This window comes from Stigmatopora nigra, chromosome 1 (genome assembly GCF_051989575.1).
Source record: "Stigmatopora nigra isolate UIUO_SnigA chromosome 1, RoL_Snig_1.1, whole genome shotgun sequence".
In the NCBI taxonomy this organism is placed as follows: domain Eukaryota; kingdom Metazoa; phylum Chordata; class Actinopteri; order Syngnathiformes; family Syngnathidae; genus Stigmatopora; species Stigmatopora nigra.
This window is the reverse complement of record NC_135508.1, coordinates 10,776,094-10,790,404: the sequence shown is the minus strand read 5'-3', so window position 1 is coordinate 10,790,404 and position 14,311 is coordinate 10,776,094. Positions and strand designations below refer to the sequence as shown.

At 39.0% G+C, this 14,311-nt stretch overlaps 1 protein-coding gene across 1 annotated transcript; it reads right to left on the bottom strand.

Annotated features, from left to right (window-relative positions):
- Window positions 1–2,221: 2,221 nt before the first annotated feature.
- kcna10a (potassium voltage-gated channel, shaker-related subfamily, member 10a) lies at window positions 2,222–4,507 on the bottom strand. Its single transcript, XM_077711613.1, has one exon. The coding sequence runs from the start codon at window positions 4,478–4,480 to the stop codon at window positions 2,747–2,749; it is 1,734 nt and encodes a 577-aa protein (XP_077567739.1). The 5' UTR covers window positions 4,481–4,507; the 3' UTR covers window positions 2,222–2,746.
- Between the last annotated feature and the right edge of the window lie 9,804 nt (window positions 4,508–14,311).

The window sequence follows — 14,311 nt, the reverse complement described above, 5'->3', positions numbered from 1 at the left end:
TTATACTAATGTTGTGGCTTCCTGTTATATATGGGCAGTTGGATTTGCGATGTCATGTAAGACCTGATAATAATCAATAAACCAATTGCACTGAAACACAAATGGTCCCAATCCCTTTTTGTTGTATAATTTGTGTTTGGATTTTGTACGGATACTCCCATTTTCCAAAAATTTGCACACGTGTGAATGTGTGGGTGCATGGTTGTTAGTTTCGATCTGCCCTGTGATTGACTGGTAACCAATTTCGGGTGGTTGGGATACGCTCCATCACCCCCATGACCCTTGCGAGGATAAGCGTCTTGTGTAATGACTGAATGAATGAAAACATTAAATCACATTGCAAATATTAAACTTACAAACATTGGTTAATTCCATTGCGAACTAGTGTGTTAATTGTATTTTGAGAAGTCATATATGAATTCCATATCCACTAACCAGTTTATGGTGAAAAGAGGACTTCAATGAGACGTGACTTTGAAAATAATTGTTCTAGAATGGCAAAGCACTATCCAGCCTCCCCCCATCCTCTTCATACATTCAGAATTAATAGCTTTTCCTACACGTTACCGCCAAAAATATTCTGCTCCAATCCTCCTTTTTTTATCCTTGTCTGATGGATGAGTATGTTGGCACCGATTTGCAGCAGTCTGTTTGATATCTATCCCCATGTTATACAGATGGCCTATTACCTGCTCGCAGATCCTCTTATATAAAGCGTGTGGGTGGATGATACGGATAATACACGCACAAATATACACACAAGGAAACAACAGCCAAAACAAAAATCCCTTCCTAATGAATTAAAAACTTCCTGCTCTTCTGCACAAAGCCATTGATCTGGCCACAAAGCAGCTGCTTTTAAAACCAGACAGAGGCTGTAAATACATATCATTACTGCTCAGTCAGAATTTATATCTGGCGGTACATTGTGTGAAGGAACATTGAAAATAATAATAATGATAAAAGATAATAAACAAGAGTTACCGTGTATTTCCATGTATATTCCGTGTCAACCAGCCTACCCTGCATGTTACTTGGGAAAAGGGAGAAAACCATTGTACCCAGAGAAAACCCATGCAAACTCCACACAGTGAGGACCAACCTGGAATCGAACCCTTGACTCTAGAACTGTGACGCTGACAAGCTAACCACTTGATCACCGTGTTACCTAAAAAACAAACAAAATAATAAACACCACAAAACAACAAAAACATAAAACAATACAAACTCTAAAAAACAGGTTGTTAAAAATGTCTACCATTGGGAATCTCAAAATGCTCACGACCTTCCATGACTGTTGATTTATCTGTCTTGAAGTTGGGCAATCTGTTAGGCCCGATGGAGATAATGCCTGTTAATCCAGTTGACGCAATCAGTAGAGTGAAACAGATGTGAGCCTTTACTGGAGAACGCCATTTATATTTTAGTGAATGAGTTTGTTTTTTTTCTTGCGTGCTTATGGATTTCTTGGCTTGACGAATATTGAGCCATGTGGCCAAACCTGGCTGAACTCTAGCATAGGCTGAACGATTTAGCAAATGTTTTCACGAGTGACCAATTACAAGGTCACATATGTTGCTCCAACACAAATTTGTTATTGTCATTTGTGAGATCTTAATCTTACCTCAACATGTATTATATATTTAGAAATAAGTCCCAATGCCTATATAGTAAGTATCACTTACACCACTCTCTTCATTTACAACGCATTTCTAACAACAATGTCTCCAATTCCTCAGAAATGAGGCAACGTACTAGAAAAACAGATCATCGTCATACTTTCTGCACCACATTGTGACCTGCACTGCCTGAGGATATTTTGCTAGTAACGAAGGAGTGAAAATATGTTCCGGTAGTGTCCCACAACGCTCTCAACTATGAATTTCCTTTTAATGCATTGCCCTTTAATTATAATCGGTGTCAAATTCTTGGTAATTATTTTATTGGAATTACCAGTGGGTTTTCTTGATTCTTTTTTTTTTCTTTAACGCTGACCTGTGTTTCTCTTGCTATATTGCAAAATTGAAAGGATTCAATTTACAAAGGTTGACCAGTCTTTCCGCTCATTAATTTTCAATTTCGCTTATCCTCATAAGGGTCGCGGGGGTGGTGGAGGCTATCCTATGAAATGATTGTTTTTCACAATTAAAAAAAATGGCTGCAATACTGATGATAAAAAATAATGAATGAGTTAATGAAGAAAGAAAAGGTATGCTTTAACTACAAAGTATGATTCAGTTTATTGAATGTTTTGAGATTTTATTTTTGTACATGGTATTGAAACTTTTCTAGGTTGAAAATCTACCTGCTAAATAGTCTTTATTGTATATTTGTATCAACAGAAAAAAATTAACACAATTTAACACTAAGTATAATGATTTCAACGCTCAACGTTGAAAAAAATACAATTAAAATAACTGATATGAAGTGAGGAGGAAAGCGCTGTATTGCAACATTCGGGCGGAAAAAGCACTACTACTTTGTAGTTCTTCCCAATTGACTTTCAGACTATTGCATTTATCATTATCCCTTGTTTGCAACAACTAAGAGGATGAAATGGTGAATTTCTATTCCAATACATAGCTTGATCTAACGAATGTAATGCATAAAATCAGACCCAAATACACAATGTTAATCAGAGATGACATTGGATAATAGGAAGTCATTTAGTCCAACCATTATTTAGTTGATGCAGTAAATGTGCACTATGATCTATTACTATAATATCTCTAAATACGGCGTCAGTTTATATTTCTCTGTCAACGGCCAAAATTCCATTGGCTTTATTTAGTGAGGTTGTGCTCCTTTGTTTTATACCCATGTCCACCATTATGGCTCGCTCAACAGCATTTTCCAAGGACAGCTTGTCCTCAGCTTCATTTTCCCTGTGATAGAAATAGTTAAAATTGGAGACAATGACAGGAACGGGTAGAGCAATGGTCAGTACACCTGCAATGGCGCACAAAGTCCCAACCATTTTGCCGCCTAAAGTGATGGGGTACATGTCCCCATAGCCTACGGTTGTCATGGTCACCACTGCCCACCAGAAACCGTCGGGAATGCTGACAAACTGTGTGTTAGGCTCGTCTACCTCAGCAAAGTATATAGCGCTGGAGAAAAGGATAACCCCGATAAAGAGGAAGAAGATGAGTAGACCAAGTTCTCGCATGCTGGCCTTGAGGGTCTGCCCGAGGATTTGCAGCCCCTTGGAGTGGCGGGACAGTTTAAAAATACGAAACACTCGGACCAGGCGTATAATCCGAAGAATAGCCAGGGACATATTCTGTCCAGAGCTCTCTTCTGGCTTTGTGATAATTTCCGTCACTACGGTGACAAAATAAGGGATGATGGATATGATATCGATAATATTCATAAGATTGTGGAAAAAATCTCTTTTGCTTGGGCAGACCAAAAATCTTGCACATAGCTCAAAGAAGAACCAGCCAATACAGGCCGTCTCAACAACAAAAAACGGATCAGAAAAACCGATGACATCAGGTGGAGCCACAGAAGCGGAAAGTCTCGATAGGTTGCGAGGCATTATGGCCTGGGGCACGACAATGTCATTATCATCTCGAAATATCGGAAGGGTTTCAACACAAAAAATCAGAATGGATATGACGATGACTAGCACAGACACCAGTGCAACACACCGAGCTGCATTGGAGCTTTCTGGATACTCGAATAGCAGCCAGAATTGTCTGGAGACGTCATTATCGGGCAGGGGTATGTCAACATCCCGAAGGAATCCTTCTTCATCGCGAAATTGCTCCATGGCTTCAGTCCCAAGTTCGTAAAATAGGATTTCATCAGCAAACACGTCCAGAGGAACATTTGCTGGACGTCTGACCTTGCCGCCAGACTGGTAGTAATACAAAATCCCGTCAAAGCTAGGTCGGTTCCGATCAAAGAAATATTCGTTCCTCATTGGATCAAAATAGTCCATCCTCTTCTGAGGGTCTCCCAGTAGTGTATCAGGAAATTGGTCCAATGTTTTGAGCTGAGTTTCAAAGCGAAGACCGGCGATGTTAATAATGACTTTCTGGTCACCATCGTCCAGCCCTCTCTTATCGACAAAAATGTCTTCACAACACTCCTTGGCAAGTTGGCTGAAGATTGTCTCGCTTTCCTTCGTGCATTCACTGTTAAGGAGCAACTTCCAGTTGGAGAGCATGCTAGAGCGACTACTTCTGCCCTCTAGGCTTGGAGTGAGCATTGGGGAGTGGGGAACTTCCAGTGTTTGTAAAAATGGCAGGGGTGTTGAGGAGGTGGATTCCCACATGCACGAGGGAACCGGACTGGATGGGGTACATGTCGCAATAGGCGGCGCTCGCAGTAGATAGGTGCTGCCTGCCATGTCGTGATCTGGGGATTGGATGTCCACAGTAAGAGCCATGGTCTCATCCTTGTAAGTGTCCTCATCCTCAAGGCCAACGTCAAGGTCATCTAGGCTTCCAAAGTCTACGAGTGCCATGTCCATGGTTCCAGTTCAGCAAAGCAGAACAACAGGATCTGGGCTCAAATAAGCAGATGCTAGATGAGTGGATCTGTCAGCAGATAACGTCAAATCTGCTAGGCAATCATACAGACGTCTTCTCTTCCAAGCCTGCGGAATGGAAAGCCCGGTAAGTTAGTCTGTTCAATATAAATGTAACAAACTTCAGAATGACCATTTAATCCTTTCGTGTTATTATTGCTAATGTGCATGTGGTGGGTACATGTAGTCACCTCACATATCTTCCTTCCTTTTTTGTCCGACCATTCCTTTTTTAAAATATCAATTCATTACTTCCGATTATATTTATAGTGACCTCTAAGCTTTGCGCAATTTAACAAGGGATGCGGAAGACTCTCCGTCATACTGCGCCACATTGTTCGAACAATTAGAAAGCGCAGCTCTCAATGGCAACAGCAGAGCTTTTCAACGATCAAATGTCAGATTCCTTAATGCACAAACCTCAGTGGCATACCACTGTGGAAACTGTAAAACACATTGGCATGCAAGGAAGCCGACTCCCCACGTAACAGGACCATGCCTAAACAACCTCAATGGCCTTTTAAACAGTGTGTGTCCTAGTCCGTTTGATACATCACAGTATCAAACCCTGTTTAGATATTGCTTTTGTTATTATAACAGCTCATGAAAATTTCACTGATGACAGCTGATAATGTGATCATCCATCCATTCAATTCTTTAAAGGTTTGCTGGGGTATGAAGGTTAAGAGAACAGAAAATGAAAAAGGGCCATAACATGTCAGGTTGCCAGACAAAGGTACACTGCCATATGGATGAGAATTTAGGTGTGAAGAAACAGCATGACCTTGAACTTATGTCGCGAAAGCTTAAAACAGGTGTCACATGGAGGACATGCGAAGGCCTGCCGCTCTGTCTATTCTTGCCATTCTATTAATACATGGCAAGTTGATAAGACAGAAAGCCCAAAGATAATAGCCTGCACTTCATGTGAGTTCACATAGAGGGAGATACAGCATCAACCCTAAATATGGTATCCCATGCTGCTCTGAGAGATATCACATTTTAGTGAACTAACCCCTGTGACTTCACCAGATGTGTGTTAACATGAACAGATGTTCACCCAGATCTAGCTTAGCTCAAGCCAACTCTTCTGTGGCAAAGCAGATGTGCGTATTGTATATAGGTCCAAAATTGCAACTTGTTATCTAAAACAGTTTACAGTACATATTCTTTCCCATCTCGGGAGTAGGAATAAGATCATCTTCATAGGATAATAACAGAGGTTGACCAGGGAAGCACTGACACTTATGTATGGACCAAAATCGGGTAGTAATGCTTGTGGTAGAAACTATTTATCAATATGAGTCCCACACTGTTTGTAATAAAGTACAGTTTAGTGCATGCAGAGGTAAGGTATTTGCCCATCAAAAAAAATGCCTCACATATTTGCTTGTGTGGTTGACCTTGATGTGCACGCTCCAGTTTTTGTTAGGTTGTTTGTCTTTGGACATTAGTTGGTAGAGGTGATATTTTTGGATAAGATTTTTGGGATTAATGCAGGCTGGGCAGCACCATGCCATAAGCTGGGGGATCTCTTCTGTCAGATCAACACAGATGCCAGCTAGTCATCAGAGATAGTCACAGATAAACACAAATAGTAGTGCTCAACACACCTCAACACGCACACACACACACACACACACACACACAAACACGCCTCAACACACACATGCTCTGAAAAGATTTATTTTTCAGAGTAAACACCACCAGTTGAACAGTTGTTTAGTGTCAATGTTTTAGCAGCTAGAAGACATCAGAATCAATCAAAATTCAGTAGTACAATGAGATATGTCAATTAGTTCTCTGACCATGCTCATAAGACAAACACTTCAATGTTAACTTAAATCATTACAGCTTAGATTCTCAATTAAAATCACAAATCAACAGTATTTTCATTTTGTGGGAACTTCATGATGTTCTTGGTGCTAAGCCTGGAACTGCAGTCATGGATGAGCAAGCTGAACAGCAGGATGTTAGGAGGTTAAGACAACGCCCTGGGGGGGCTTTTATTTATACTCACAGAGATGGGTATAGTTACCCATTCAATTATATGGACTACTAATAGTGACCTAGAACTATCTCAGCTTTTCCGTCAGCTAATATGGGATGACCGCGTTGAAAACCGAGCTGAAGTCAATGAAGAGAATCCAGGAAAATGTGTTCTTTCACCACAGGTGTGACAGCACGGAGTTAGAGCAGAGGTGGGCAAACTATTCCACAAAGGGCCACGGTAGTTACAGGCTTTCATTCCACCCCATGATGAGGACACCTTTTCACCAAACTGGTGTCCTTCAAGTGCAATCAGTGGATTGCAGTCAGGTGCTTCTTGTTTTCTGCAGAAATCTCATTAGTCAAAGTATCTGTGCTGGATCAATTGGAACAAAAAACTGCACCCACGGGACTGGTTTGCACACCCCTGGGTTAGAGTGTAGTGGAAATGGCATCTTGTAAGTAGGAGGACCAGGTTTGCAGGGAAGCAAGTTCAAATGTGCTGGCTGACCAGTCGCTCCATAGATTTTGTGAAAGCTGGTGTGAGGGCCACAGGGTGAAACTCACTGAGGCAAGCTCTTTTGAGGCAGGTTGCTACATCTGCTTGGCTGAGCAAGGTGAAATTGTCCCTCTAGGGATGTTATCTGGTGCTGCAGGGTTGATTCTGGTACGGACCACATGCAGAAACCTATGGGATTGATGGTTAAACCCCTGGTGGGTTTTGACATTGCTGTGTGGAGTTTGCATGTTCTCCCCCAACCTACGTAAGCTTTCTCCGAGTTTTCGGGTTTCTGCCCACATCTGAAAAATCATGCATGCTAGGCTGGTTGAGCACTCTTAGTTGCCCCTGGGAATGAGTGAAGGGTTGTCCATCTCCTTGCCCCTTCTTCTTGGCTGGCAAACGATTCATGCGACCCCCGCCTCCTGCCCATTGTTGGCTGGCATAGGCTCCAACACCCCCCACGGCCCTTGTGAGGACAAGCAGTACGGACTAAATCAATATCCTGTGGGTAAAAAGTTGACAGTGAAGCACCACAACAGATCCACATCCACGTTTAAAGGGGAATTCATTCATAGCATCCATTTGAGAAATACTTTGTTAGGTTTCATGGATAATATGCAGAACATCAATGTTTCCCCCAATACAGTGTAGAGCACATATGTTGTTCATGTGCAGTCTCCCCGAGGCATTTATAAGATGCAAGCTGACAGGGGTGTGTCTAAAGGCTCCAGGCCAAGTTCTTGTGCACGGCAGCTGGGTCCAAAATCCGTCTTTGGCCTTTTCACACATGTCCGCACACACTCATAATCATGCATACATACACACAAAATATGCACTCACTCAGACACAGAAACAACCGTCTGAGAAATGGTTGGAAAAACATCTTAAAGTATCAAATAGAAGACGCCTACTCATCTTCTTCATGTCCATAATTTGGACATGCAAATGATATGGGAATAGAAATATCATTGTGCTAAATTTTGTGTAATTGAATTTATTGTAAACCAGTTATTTTTATTCCCATCACTTCCTTTTTGTGCAGTTTTTAAGAATACAAACCCCAATTGATTACTATCATTTGCCAGTCCATTAAAAGGAAACATTTACAAGCCATAAAGTCCAATATTTTATTCTGAACAGACTTAATTGACTGGGAAAACACAATTCCTACCCTCATTCCACCTCCCCAAAGGCGATTAACCCTGTCTTATTTACAGAAATGTTACATTATTTTCCAGAAGCCCACTTTTTGTGCCAGACAGGGAAAATATAGCCATCTGGAATGACTTTTACACTAATCCCAGGTGCCACACAATCATGTATAAAGCAATAACACACACACATAGACGCACACAAATAGTAAAATCGGACTAAATATGAACTCTTTTACCTCGCCACCTGTGTTTTTTTAGGTCATATTTTCTAATGTTCAATAATATAAATTTCAAAATAAAATTAATAAAACAACAACAACAAAACCTGAATGTAACTTTTAGCTCATTTTAGGAAAACACACCCATGTTTCTTGGACTTATAGTGGCACTAAAGTATTTTTTTTCATAGCATTTAAAATGATCATACTACTGTATTTTGTCTATTTTGGACTCTTCTCCGCAAGTGTGGGTACTCTTTAATAATCTGCTGATTGGATTGATTTTCACGTTTCATGAGTGGACAAGCTGGGGTATGTTTTAGTGAGTTTTTAAATAGAGGATTCAATTCTAAAACACAAATTTATCGCTCTGAAGATCATTTTATGTTAATTTTGGAAGCTCTTATGACCCACCATGCCACAAAACTGGGGGCATACGGTAGCACCGCCACTAATTTCCACCCCTGGTAAGCCTCAATGTAGCTTTCCCCACAAAAATAAATTTAAAAACCTAAAAGACGTATTTATTGGTTTTTGGTAGCAAATAACCCTAACCACACAGAAATTGGGAGAACATGCAAAGTCCTGGATTGAAGCCTTTATCTCAGCATTATGATGCAGACGTGAAAACCACTAGGTCATCGTGCGGCTGGGTAAGTAAAGTAGCTTTTTCAAATGATCTCGCCATAAAAATGTAGCAATAAAAAAAAAAAAAAAAACATTTTCCTTGTCATAAAATACCCCCAATAATAATAAAGGAAACATGATAATAAAAATCAACAACACCTGAAAGAAAAAAAAGCACACAAAAAGTTGTGTATAAATTGCAATAAAAGGACATTATTGTGATCAAGATTAGGTAATAATAAATCACTTGTGCATGGGTGTAGTGTTATCCAAGTTTCTTGAAATTGCTCTTCAAAGTATTGCACAGTGTACCACATGTTTCACTTATGCAGAAAATTTGTGAGGATGGGAAAAAAATAAATAAATAAATAAAAAAATCACAGAATGGCCTTACCTCAATTGCCACCTTTAAAAGTGCCTGACCCTCCTAGCCTAGGCGCGGTTCTCCAGGCTCTCCAGGCCCAACCGGAGGCATGTTGAATGCACACTGGACCCAGCCAGCACATCCACAGCTTGCATTGTTGCACCAACGGCACAACTTCACCCCCCGCCGGCCGTTGTAGGTCAATCAGGGGCCAGATGTCATCGTGATATAACAACAACATTATTACGTTTTATTTGGCCAATTCCTTGCTTGTCTTCGCCACATGAAAAAAAAAGAAAACAACAACAACTGTGCAGCAGATTAAAACAAGTCAGAGAGAGAGAGAGCGATAGAGCGGGGGGCTGCAGAGGCTAAAGATGGGATGGGGTCGCAAACTGAGAGTAGGGGAGAAAGAGAGGAAGAGCGGAAGGGGATTAAAAAGAAAAAGGTTGTCGTAAGCTCCCTCATGCTCTCTTGGCTGCACTCCATCATAATGACTCTTTGGTTCTCATCTACGGTTAAGGTGAAAAATTGTATTTCTAATTTATTTTGTCATTCTAAAGAAATGATAACCATAAATGGTAATAATTCTCCATCTAAGAACAGTACTTTTACCATGACATCCCTTTGGAGTAGGAACATGTTACGTCAGCTCTGTGATAATAAGGTCACCACTTGAAATACAACAATGGAAATTAGGCAATAATTCTGAGAAAAAGGGGGGAATGTCCTGCAGGAGGACTTTAGGCTTCTCTACGCTTTTAATGCTAATGAATGAAGCTCCAGTTGATGAAAAGAAGTTAGGTTTCCAGTCTTCCTCTTTAGTCTTGTGATTTCTAAGGACAAGTTGTTCTGAGTATTTGATTTTTTTTTCAGTTTGTGTAAGACGGACCATTTACTTTGTACCTTTACTTACCCTAGTTCTTGAATATATCTTATGAAATAGTCTACCCACTTATAGTGTAGCTTGCAATGACGGGCTTTCTACAATGTCTTTGTAGTTGTTCTCCAGGTTAAACTAATGAAGGGATTTTGACAGATAATATATGCATGTAAATAAAAATCAAAGCTACAATTGCATTTGTTGTATCTCATGGCAGTCCTGTGGGTTCAATTATCATCAAAACGGTTGACAGTTTTTCCTAGATGCTAAAAAACAATCAAATTCATTAAATTATCTGAGCAGATATCTGAACATATTTAATAAAAATTGCCCCCATTTGCCAATTTCTCATGGAGACTCTGTAAGTGCAGGCCTCCTTTCTCATAAATAGAAACATATGTTGCATAATTGGACGACTGGTTCCAAAAGAACTTTGCTTTATGTTAAAACTCACACGATCCAAAATGTGATTGATTTTACTGCAATAATTTTGCAGTCTGCTCTACACAACAGCAATTCTTCAAACTATTTCCGTATTTTCGCGACTATAAGGCGCACCGCATTATAAGGCGCACCCTCAATGAAAGACATTTTCCATATATAAGGCGCACTGTATTACTAAGGCGCACTGTATTATAAGGTGCACTGTATTATAAGGGGCACTGTCTATTTTGGAGAAAATGTAAGACTTTTAAGTGCGCCTTATAGTCGTGAAAATACGGTAGTCATTCTGCAATACAAACTTTGCAATACACTTGCTGGACCAGTAAAACTGTCACGCTCAATCAATCGTTCATAATTATTCATGCAATTCTCTTGTTTACATTTAGACCCTAAATGCTGTTAACTACATTTCTACAAACCTAGAACTGCAATTTGCACCTTGGATTTTCCAGTTAAAGAACATTTAAATGTTATAATTGTCACTATATAATACAACTCAGTAAAAGAGAAATTATATCTATTGAAATAAATAATCTTTAAATCCTTTTAAGTAGCTAAATGATAGTGTAGTGGTGAACTCGTCTGATTTTGGTGCGGGCAAGTGTGGGATCGATTCCTGCTTGGTGGTGGTATGATTGTGAGTGCGAATGTTTGTCTGCCTCTGTGTCCCCTGTGGCTGACTGGCGACCGGTCTAGAGTATAGTCTGCCTTTGGCCCAAAATCAACTGGGATTGGCTCCAGGTTGCACGGTACAGATGATGAACAAATGAATGAATCCACCAGAGTAATTCGTAATAATATTTCACATTGCCGGGGATTTACTTGCGTAATTTGTCACAATGTCCTATTGAGAAAATCTAAAAGGTTACAATGAGGTTGTTTTTCTACATTCCAATATGTTCACAGTTCTGATTTTAGAAGGTTTTCATAAACTGTTTGCATCAGTAAGATCTACTTATTGATTTGTGGCACATATTCAATCCCTTATTTTTGCTGGCCGATTCTCAGGGATGATCTGAGATGATCTCAGGGTCCCATATATTTAGGAGATGCTGCACTCTGCTGGTGTTTGCTAGCAGAAGTCTACGAATTGGAGGGCCTACCGGGTAGGCCCTACCCTGTGGTGGCTAAAAATTCATGACCTATCTTCACATTATTTAAATAAAAATTATTCACTTCCATCAAACAACAACTTAATGATTTGAACATGGACACAAAGCAGAAAGTGGAACCATTTTTTTTGCTTTTGAAATGGAAATACTCTATGCAAGGGTTATATATCTCTATTTTAGTTGTAAACAGTATCTGAATTTTTTTAAATGTCATATGATTCATTGTTTAATAATAAAGTCACATGCATTTTTATCGGCCAATCAAAGCAATGTATCAAATAGCCCATGTTGAACTAAAAATGATGACATCCGCTGATCTAAACTATAAAATGAATTCATCGCTGATACCTCACACTCATTTTTTTTAACACCTCCACAAATAATGCTACCCTGTATCCTGTATCTTAAAAGAAAAAAAGAAAGGCATTGTGAGAAGTTTCAAATTTTATGTTATGGGTCAAGCTCTTTACATATCTGACCTAGCACAAGTTCACACCCAGACCTCCAGACTGAACTAAGCAGGCCAGCTGTTCCTGTTGGCAACAAAAAGTACAACACTGTACAATTTATATACGCTTATATAATATTTTTCATGTATGCTTATTTTAAAATCGAGTTTCTCTCATACCTTAACCTCGCTGCAATTTGAAACTCTTAGGTGAGAAGACTGTAGGTAGCATCACGCCCTCATTTAATTTTTGCAATAAAATACTATGCTGTATATTCACAATGTCATTGCTAATGTCAAGATAGTTTGTTAGCTTGTCTTTTTCTGATGCAACAGGGAGCATATTTCTCCATTGCCAAGTGCTTATCTGCCAAGGAGAAAAGGTGTTGTTATTCTTACAAATAGCTTTTTTATTATAGTACACGTATATCTAACATGCCCCTGGATTTTCTGTGCTTTATGAAATTGAAATTATATGTGATACTACTCCTAATTTATTAAAATAAGAAACCTGGCATTTAAAGAAATGTAATGGCACTTAGTAGATCACGTTCAACAAATAATACATGTGCATAGCCCTTCTTGGCCGTTTGGGAGCAGCAGAGATCAGGCGTAAAAAAATGGAATGATTTATTCTTGATTTATTCCACTGGTGACCTCATGATCCAATAAAATGTGAATTACTATAACATTTACGGAGCAGGCAACCTTGAGGAAAGACTTATGAAAAAGCTAAAGAATCTGTAAGCTACAATTTATAATAATAATAATAATAATTTTATTAATTTCTCCAACTAATTTGAGAAATAAAGATTTGACCTTTTATGGAAAATACAAAATTTACTGGTGGTGTACATTTTCAGAACAAATAGCTGACCACACAAGAGCTATTCTGGCTCTCATTAAAAGCCTAACTACTACAGAGCAATATTATTATCATTAGTATTATTGTTTATATTAATGTAATTGTTATTTTTGTAGTATACTGGTATCAACATTCTTAAGAAATCGTCTTAGGTTTTTTTTTCTACTGTCATATGATGACATACCCTTTTCTATTCTAACACTACATATTTGTATTTCCCACCCTCATTTATCAGTGCAACCTGTTTGCATATAGTATTCTTTTGAACAATATATTAGAATGCAGAAGCAAATGTCAGATTGAAGCAGCCTTTGGTCCATTTTAAGCATAGAGGAGGCATTCCCTGTCAACAGGGAGCCGTATTTGCTATAAATAGAACACAACAGTCAGGGGGGCTTCCACCGTTGCAACAGAATTCATGACAATCCCCCTCCCCTCTTCTTTTTTTTTCCCTCTGCGTGGGCACTTATAAATAGGCCAGGTTTCTCCTGGGGAACCAGCTTTGCTTTAAAGAAATTGACACTTCATTGAAAAGCTGCATGAATGTGGTTATACTGGAAATCAGCATTTACCACCTCACTAGCACATTTGATCACTACATTACATTTACAATGATATGGTGGCCTTTTTTCAGTCATGTAATTGAATAAATCACAATTTAATATACAGCAGGACATAGGAAGGCTCATGTACTGTACATCATTTAGTATTTTGCAATCAATTTTAAGTTTAAACATTTAGTACCATTGGTTTGTTTCTTTTTATTGTAACAATAAGCAGTCCAAAAAATTACTAATGATTTAAAAAGGTGTTTTAATTGTTTTTATATATAGGTATAATGGTGATAAAAAAAATTGATGTGTGTGTGCCTTAGAGGGTTTTCTCAAGATTTTCTGCTTTCCTCCCACATCCCAAAATCATGCATTCTATGTTGATTGAATAGTCTAAATTGCCCATCAAAGTGTCACATATACACATACACATATGTATATATACACCCAATTACATGAGGAAATATATTTATACATAATGTCTAAATACACACACACACAATGTTATTGTTATTTAGTCTTATTGCAACGAATGTGCTGAGAGTGTTGGGGTGACACCCTCCATTGTCCAGCCCTCATTGGTCACTGCCTACTAGTAATTAATACTAGATTAGTCA

What these genes read in the sequence shown, in the direction of transcription:
- kcna10a (XM_077711613.1), bottom strand. Translation starts at nt 4,480, where the DNA reads ATGGACATGGCACTCGTAGACTTTGGAAGCCTAGATGACCTTGACGTT.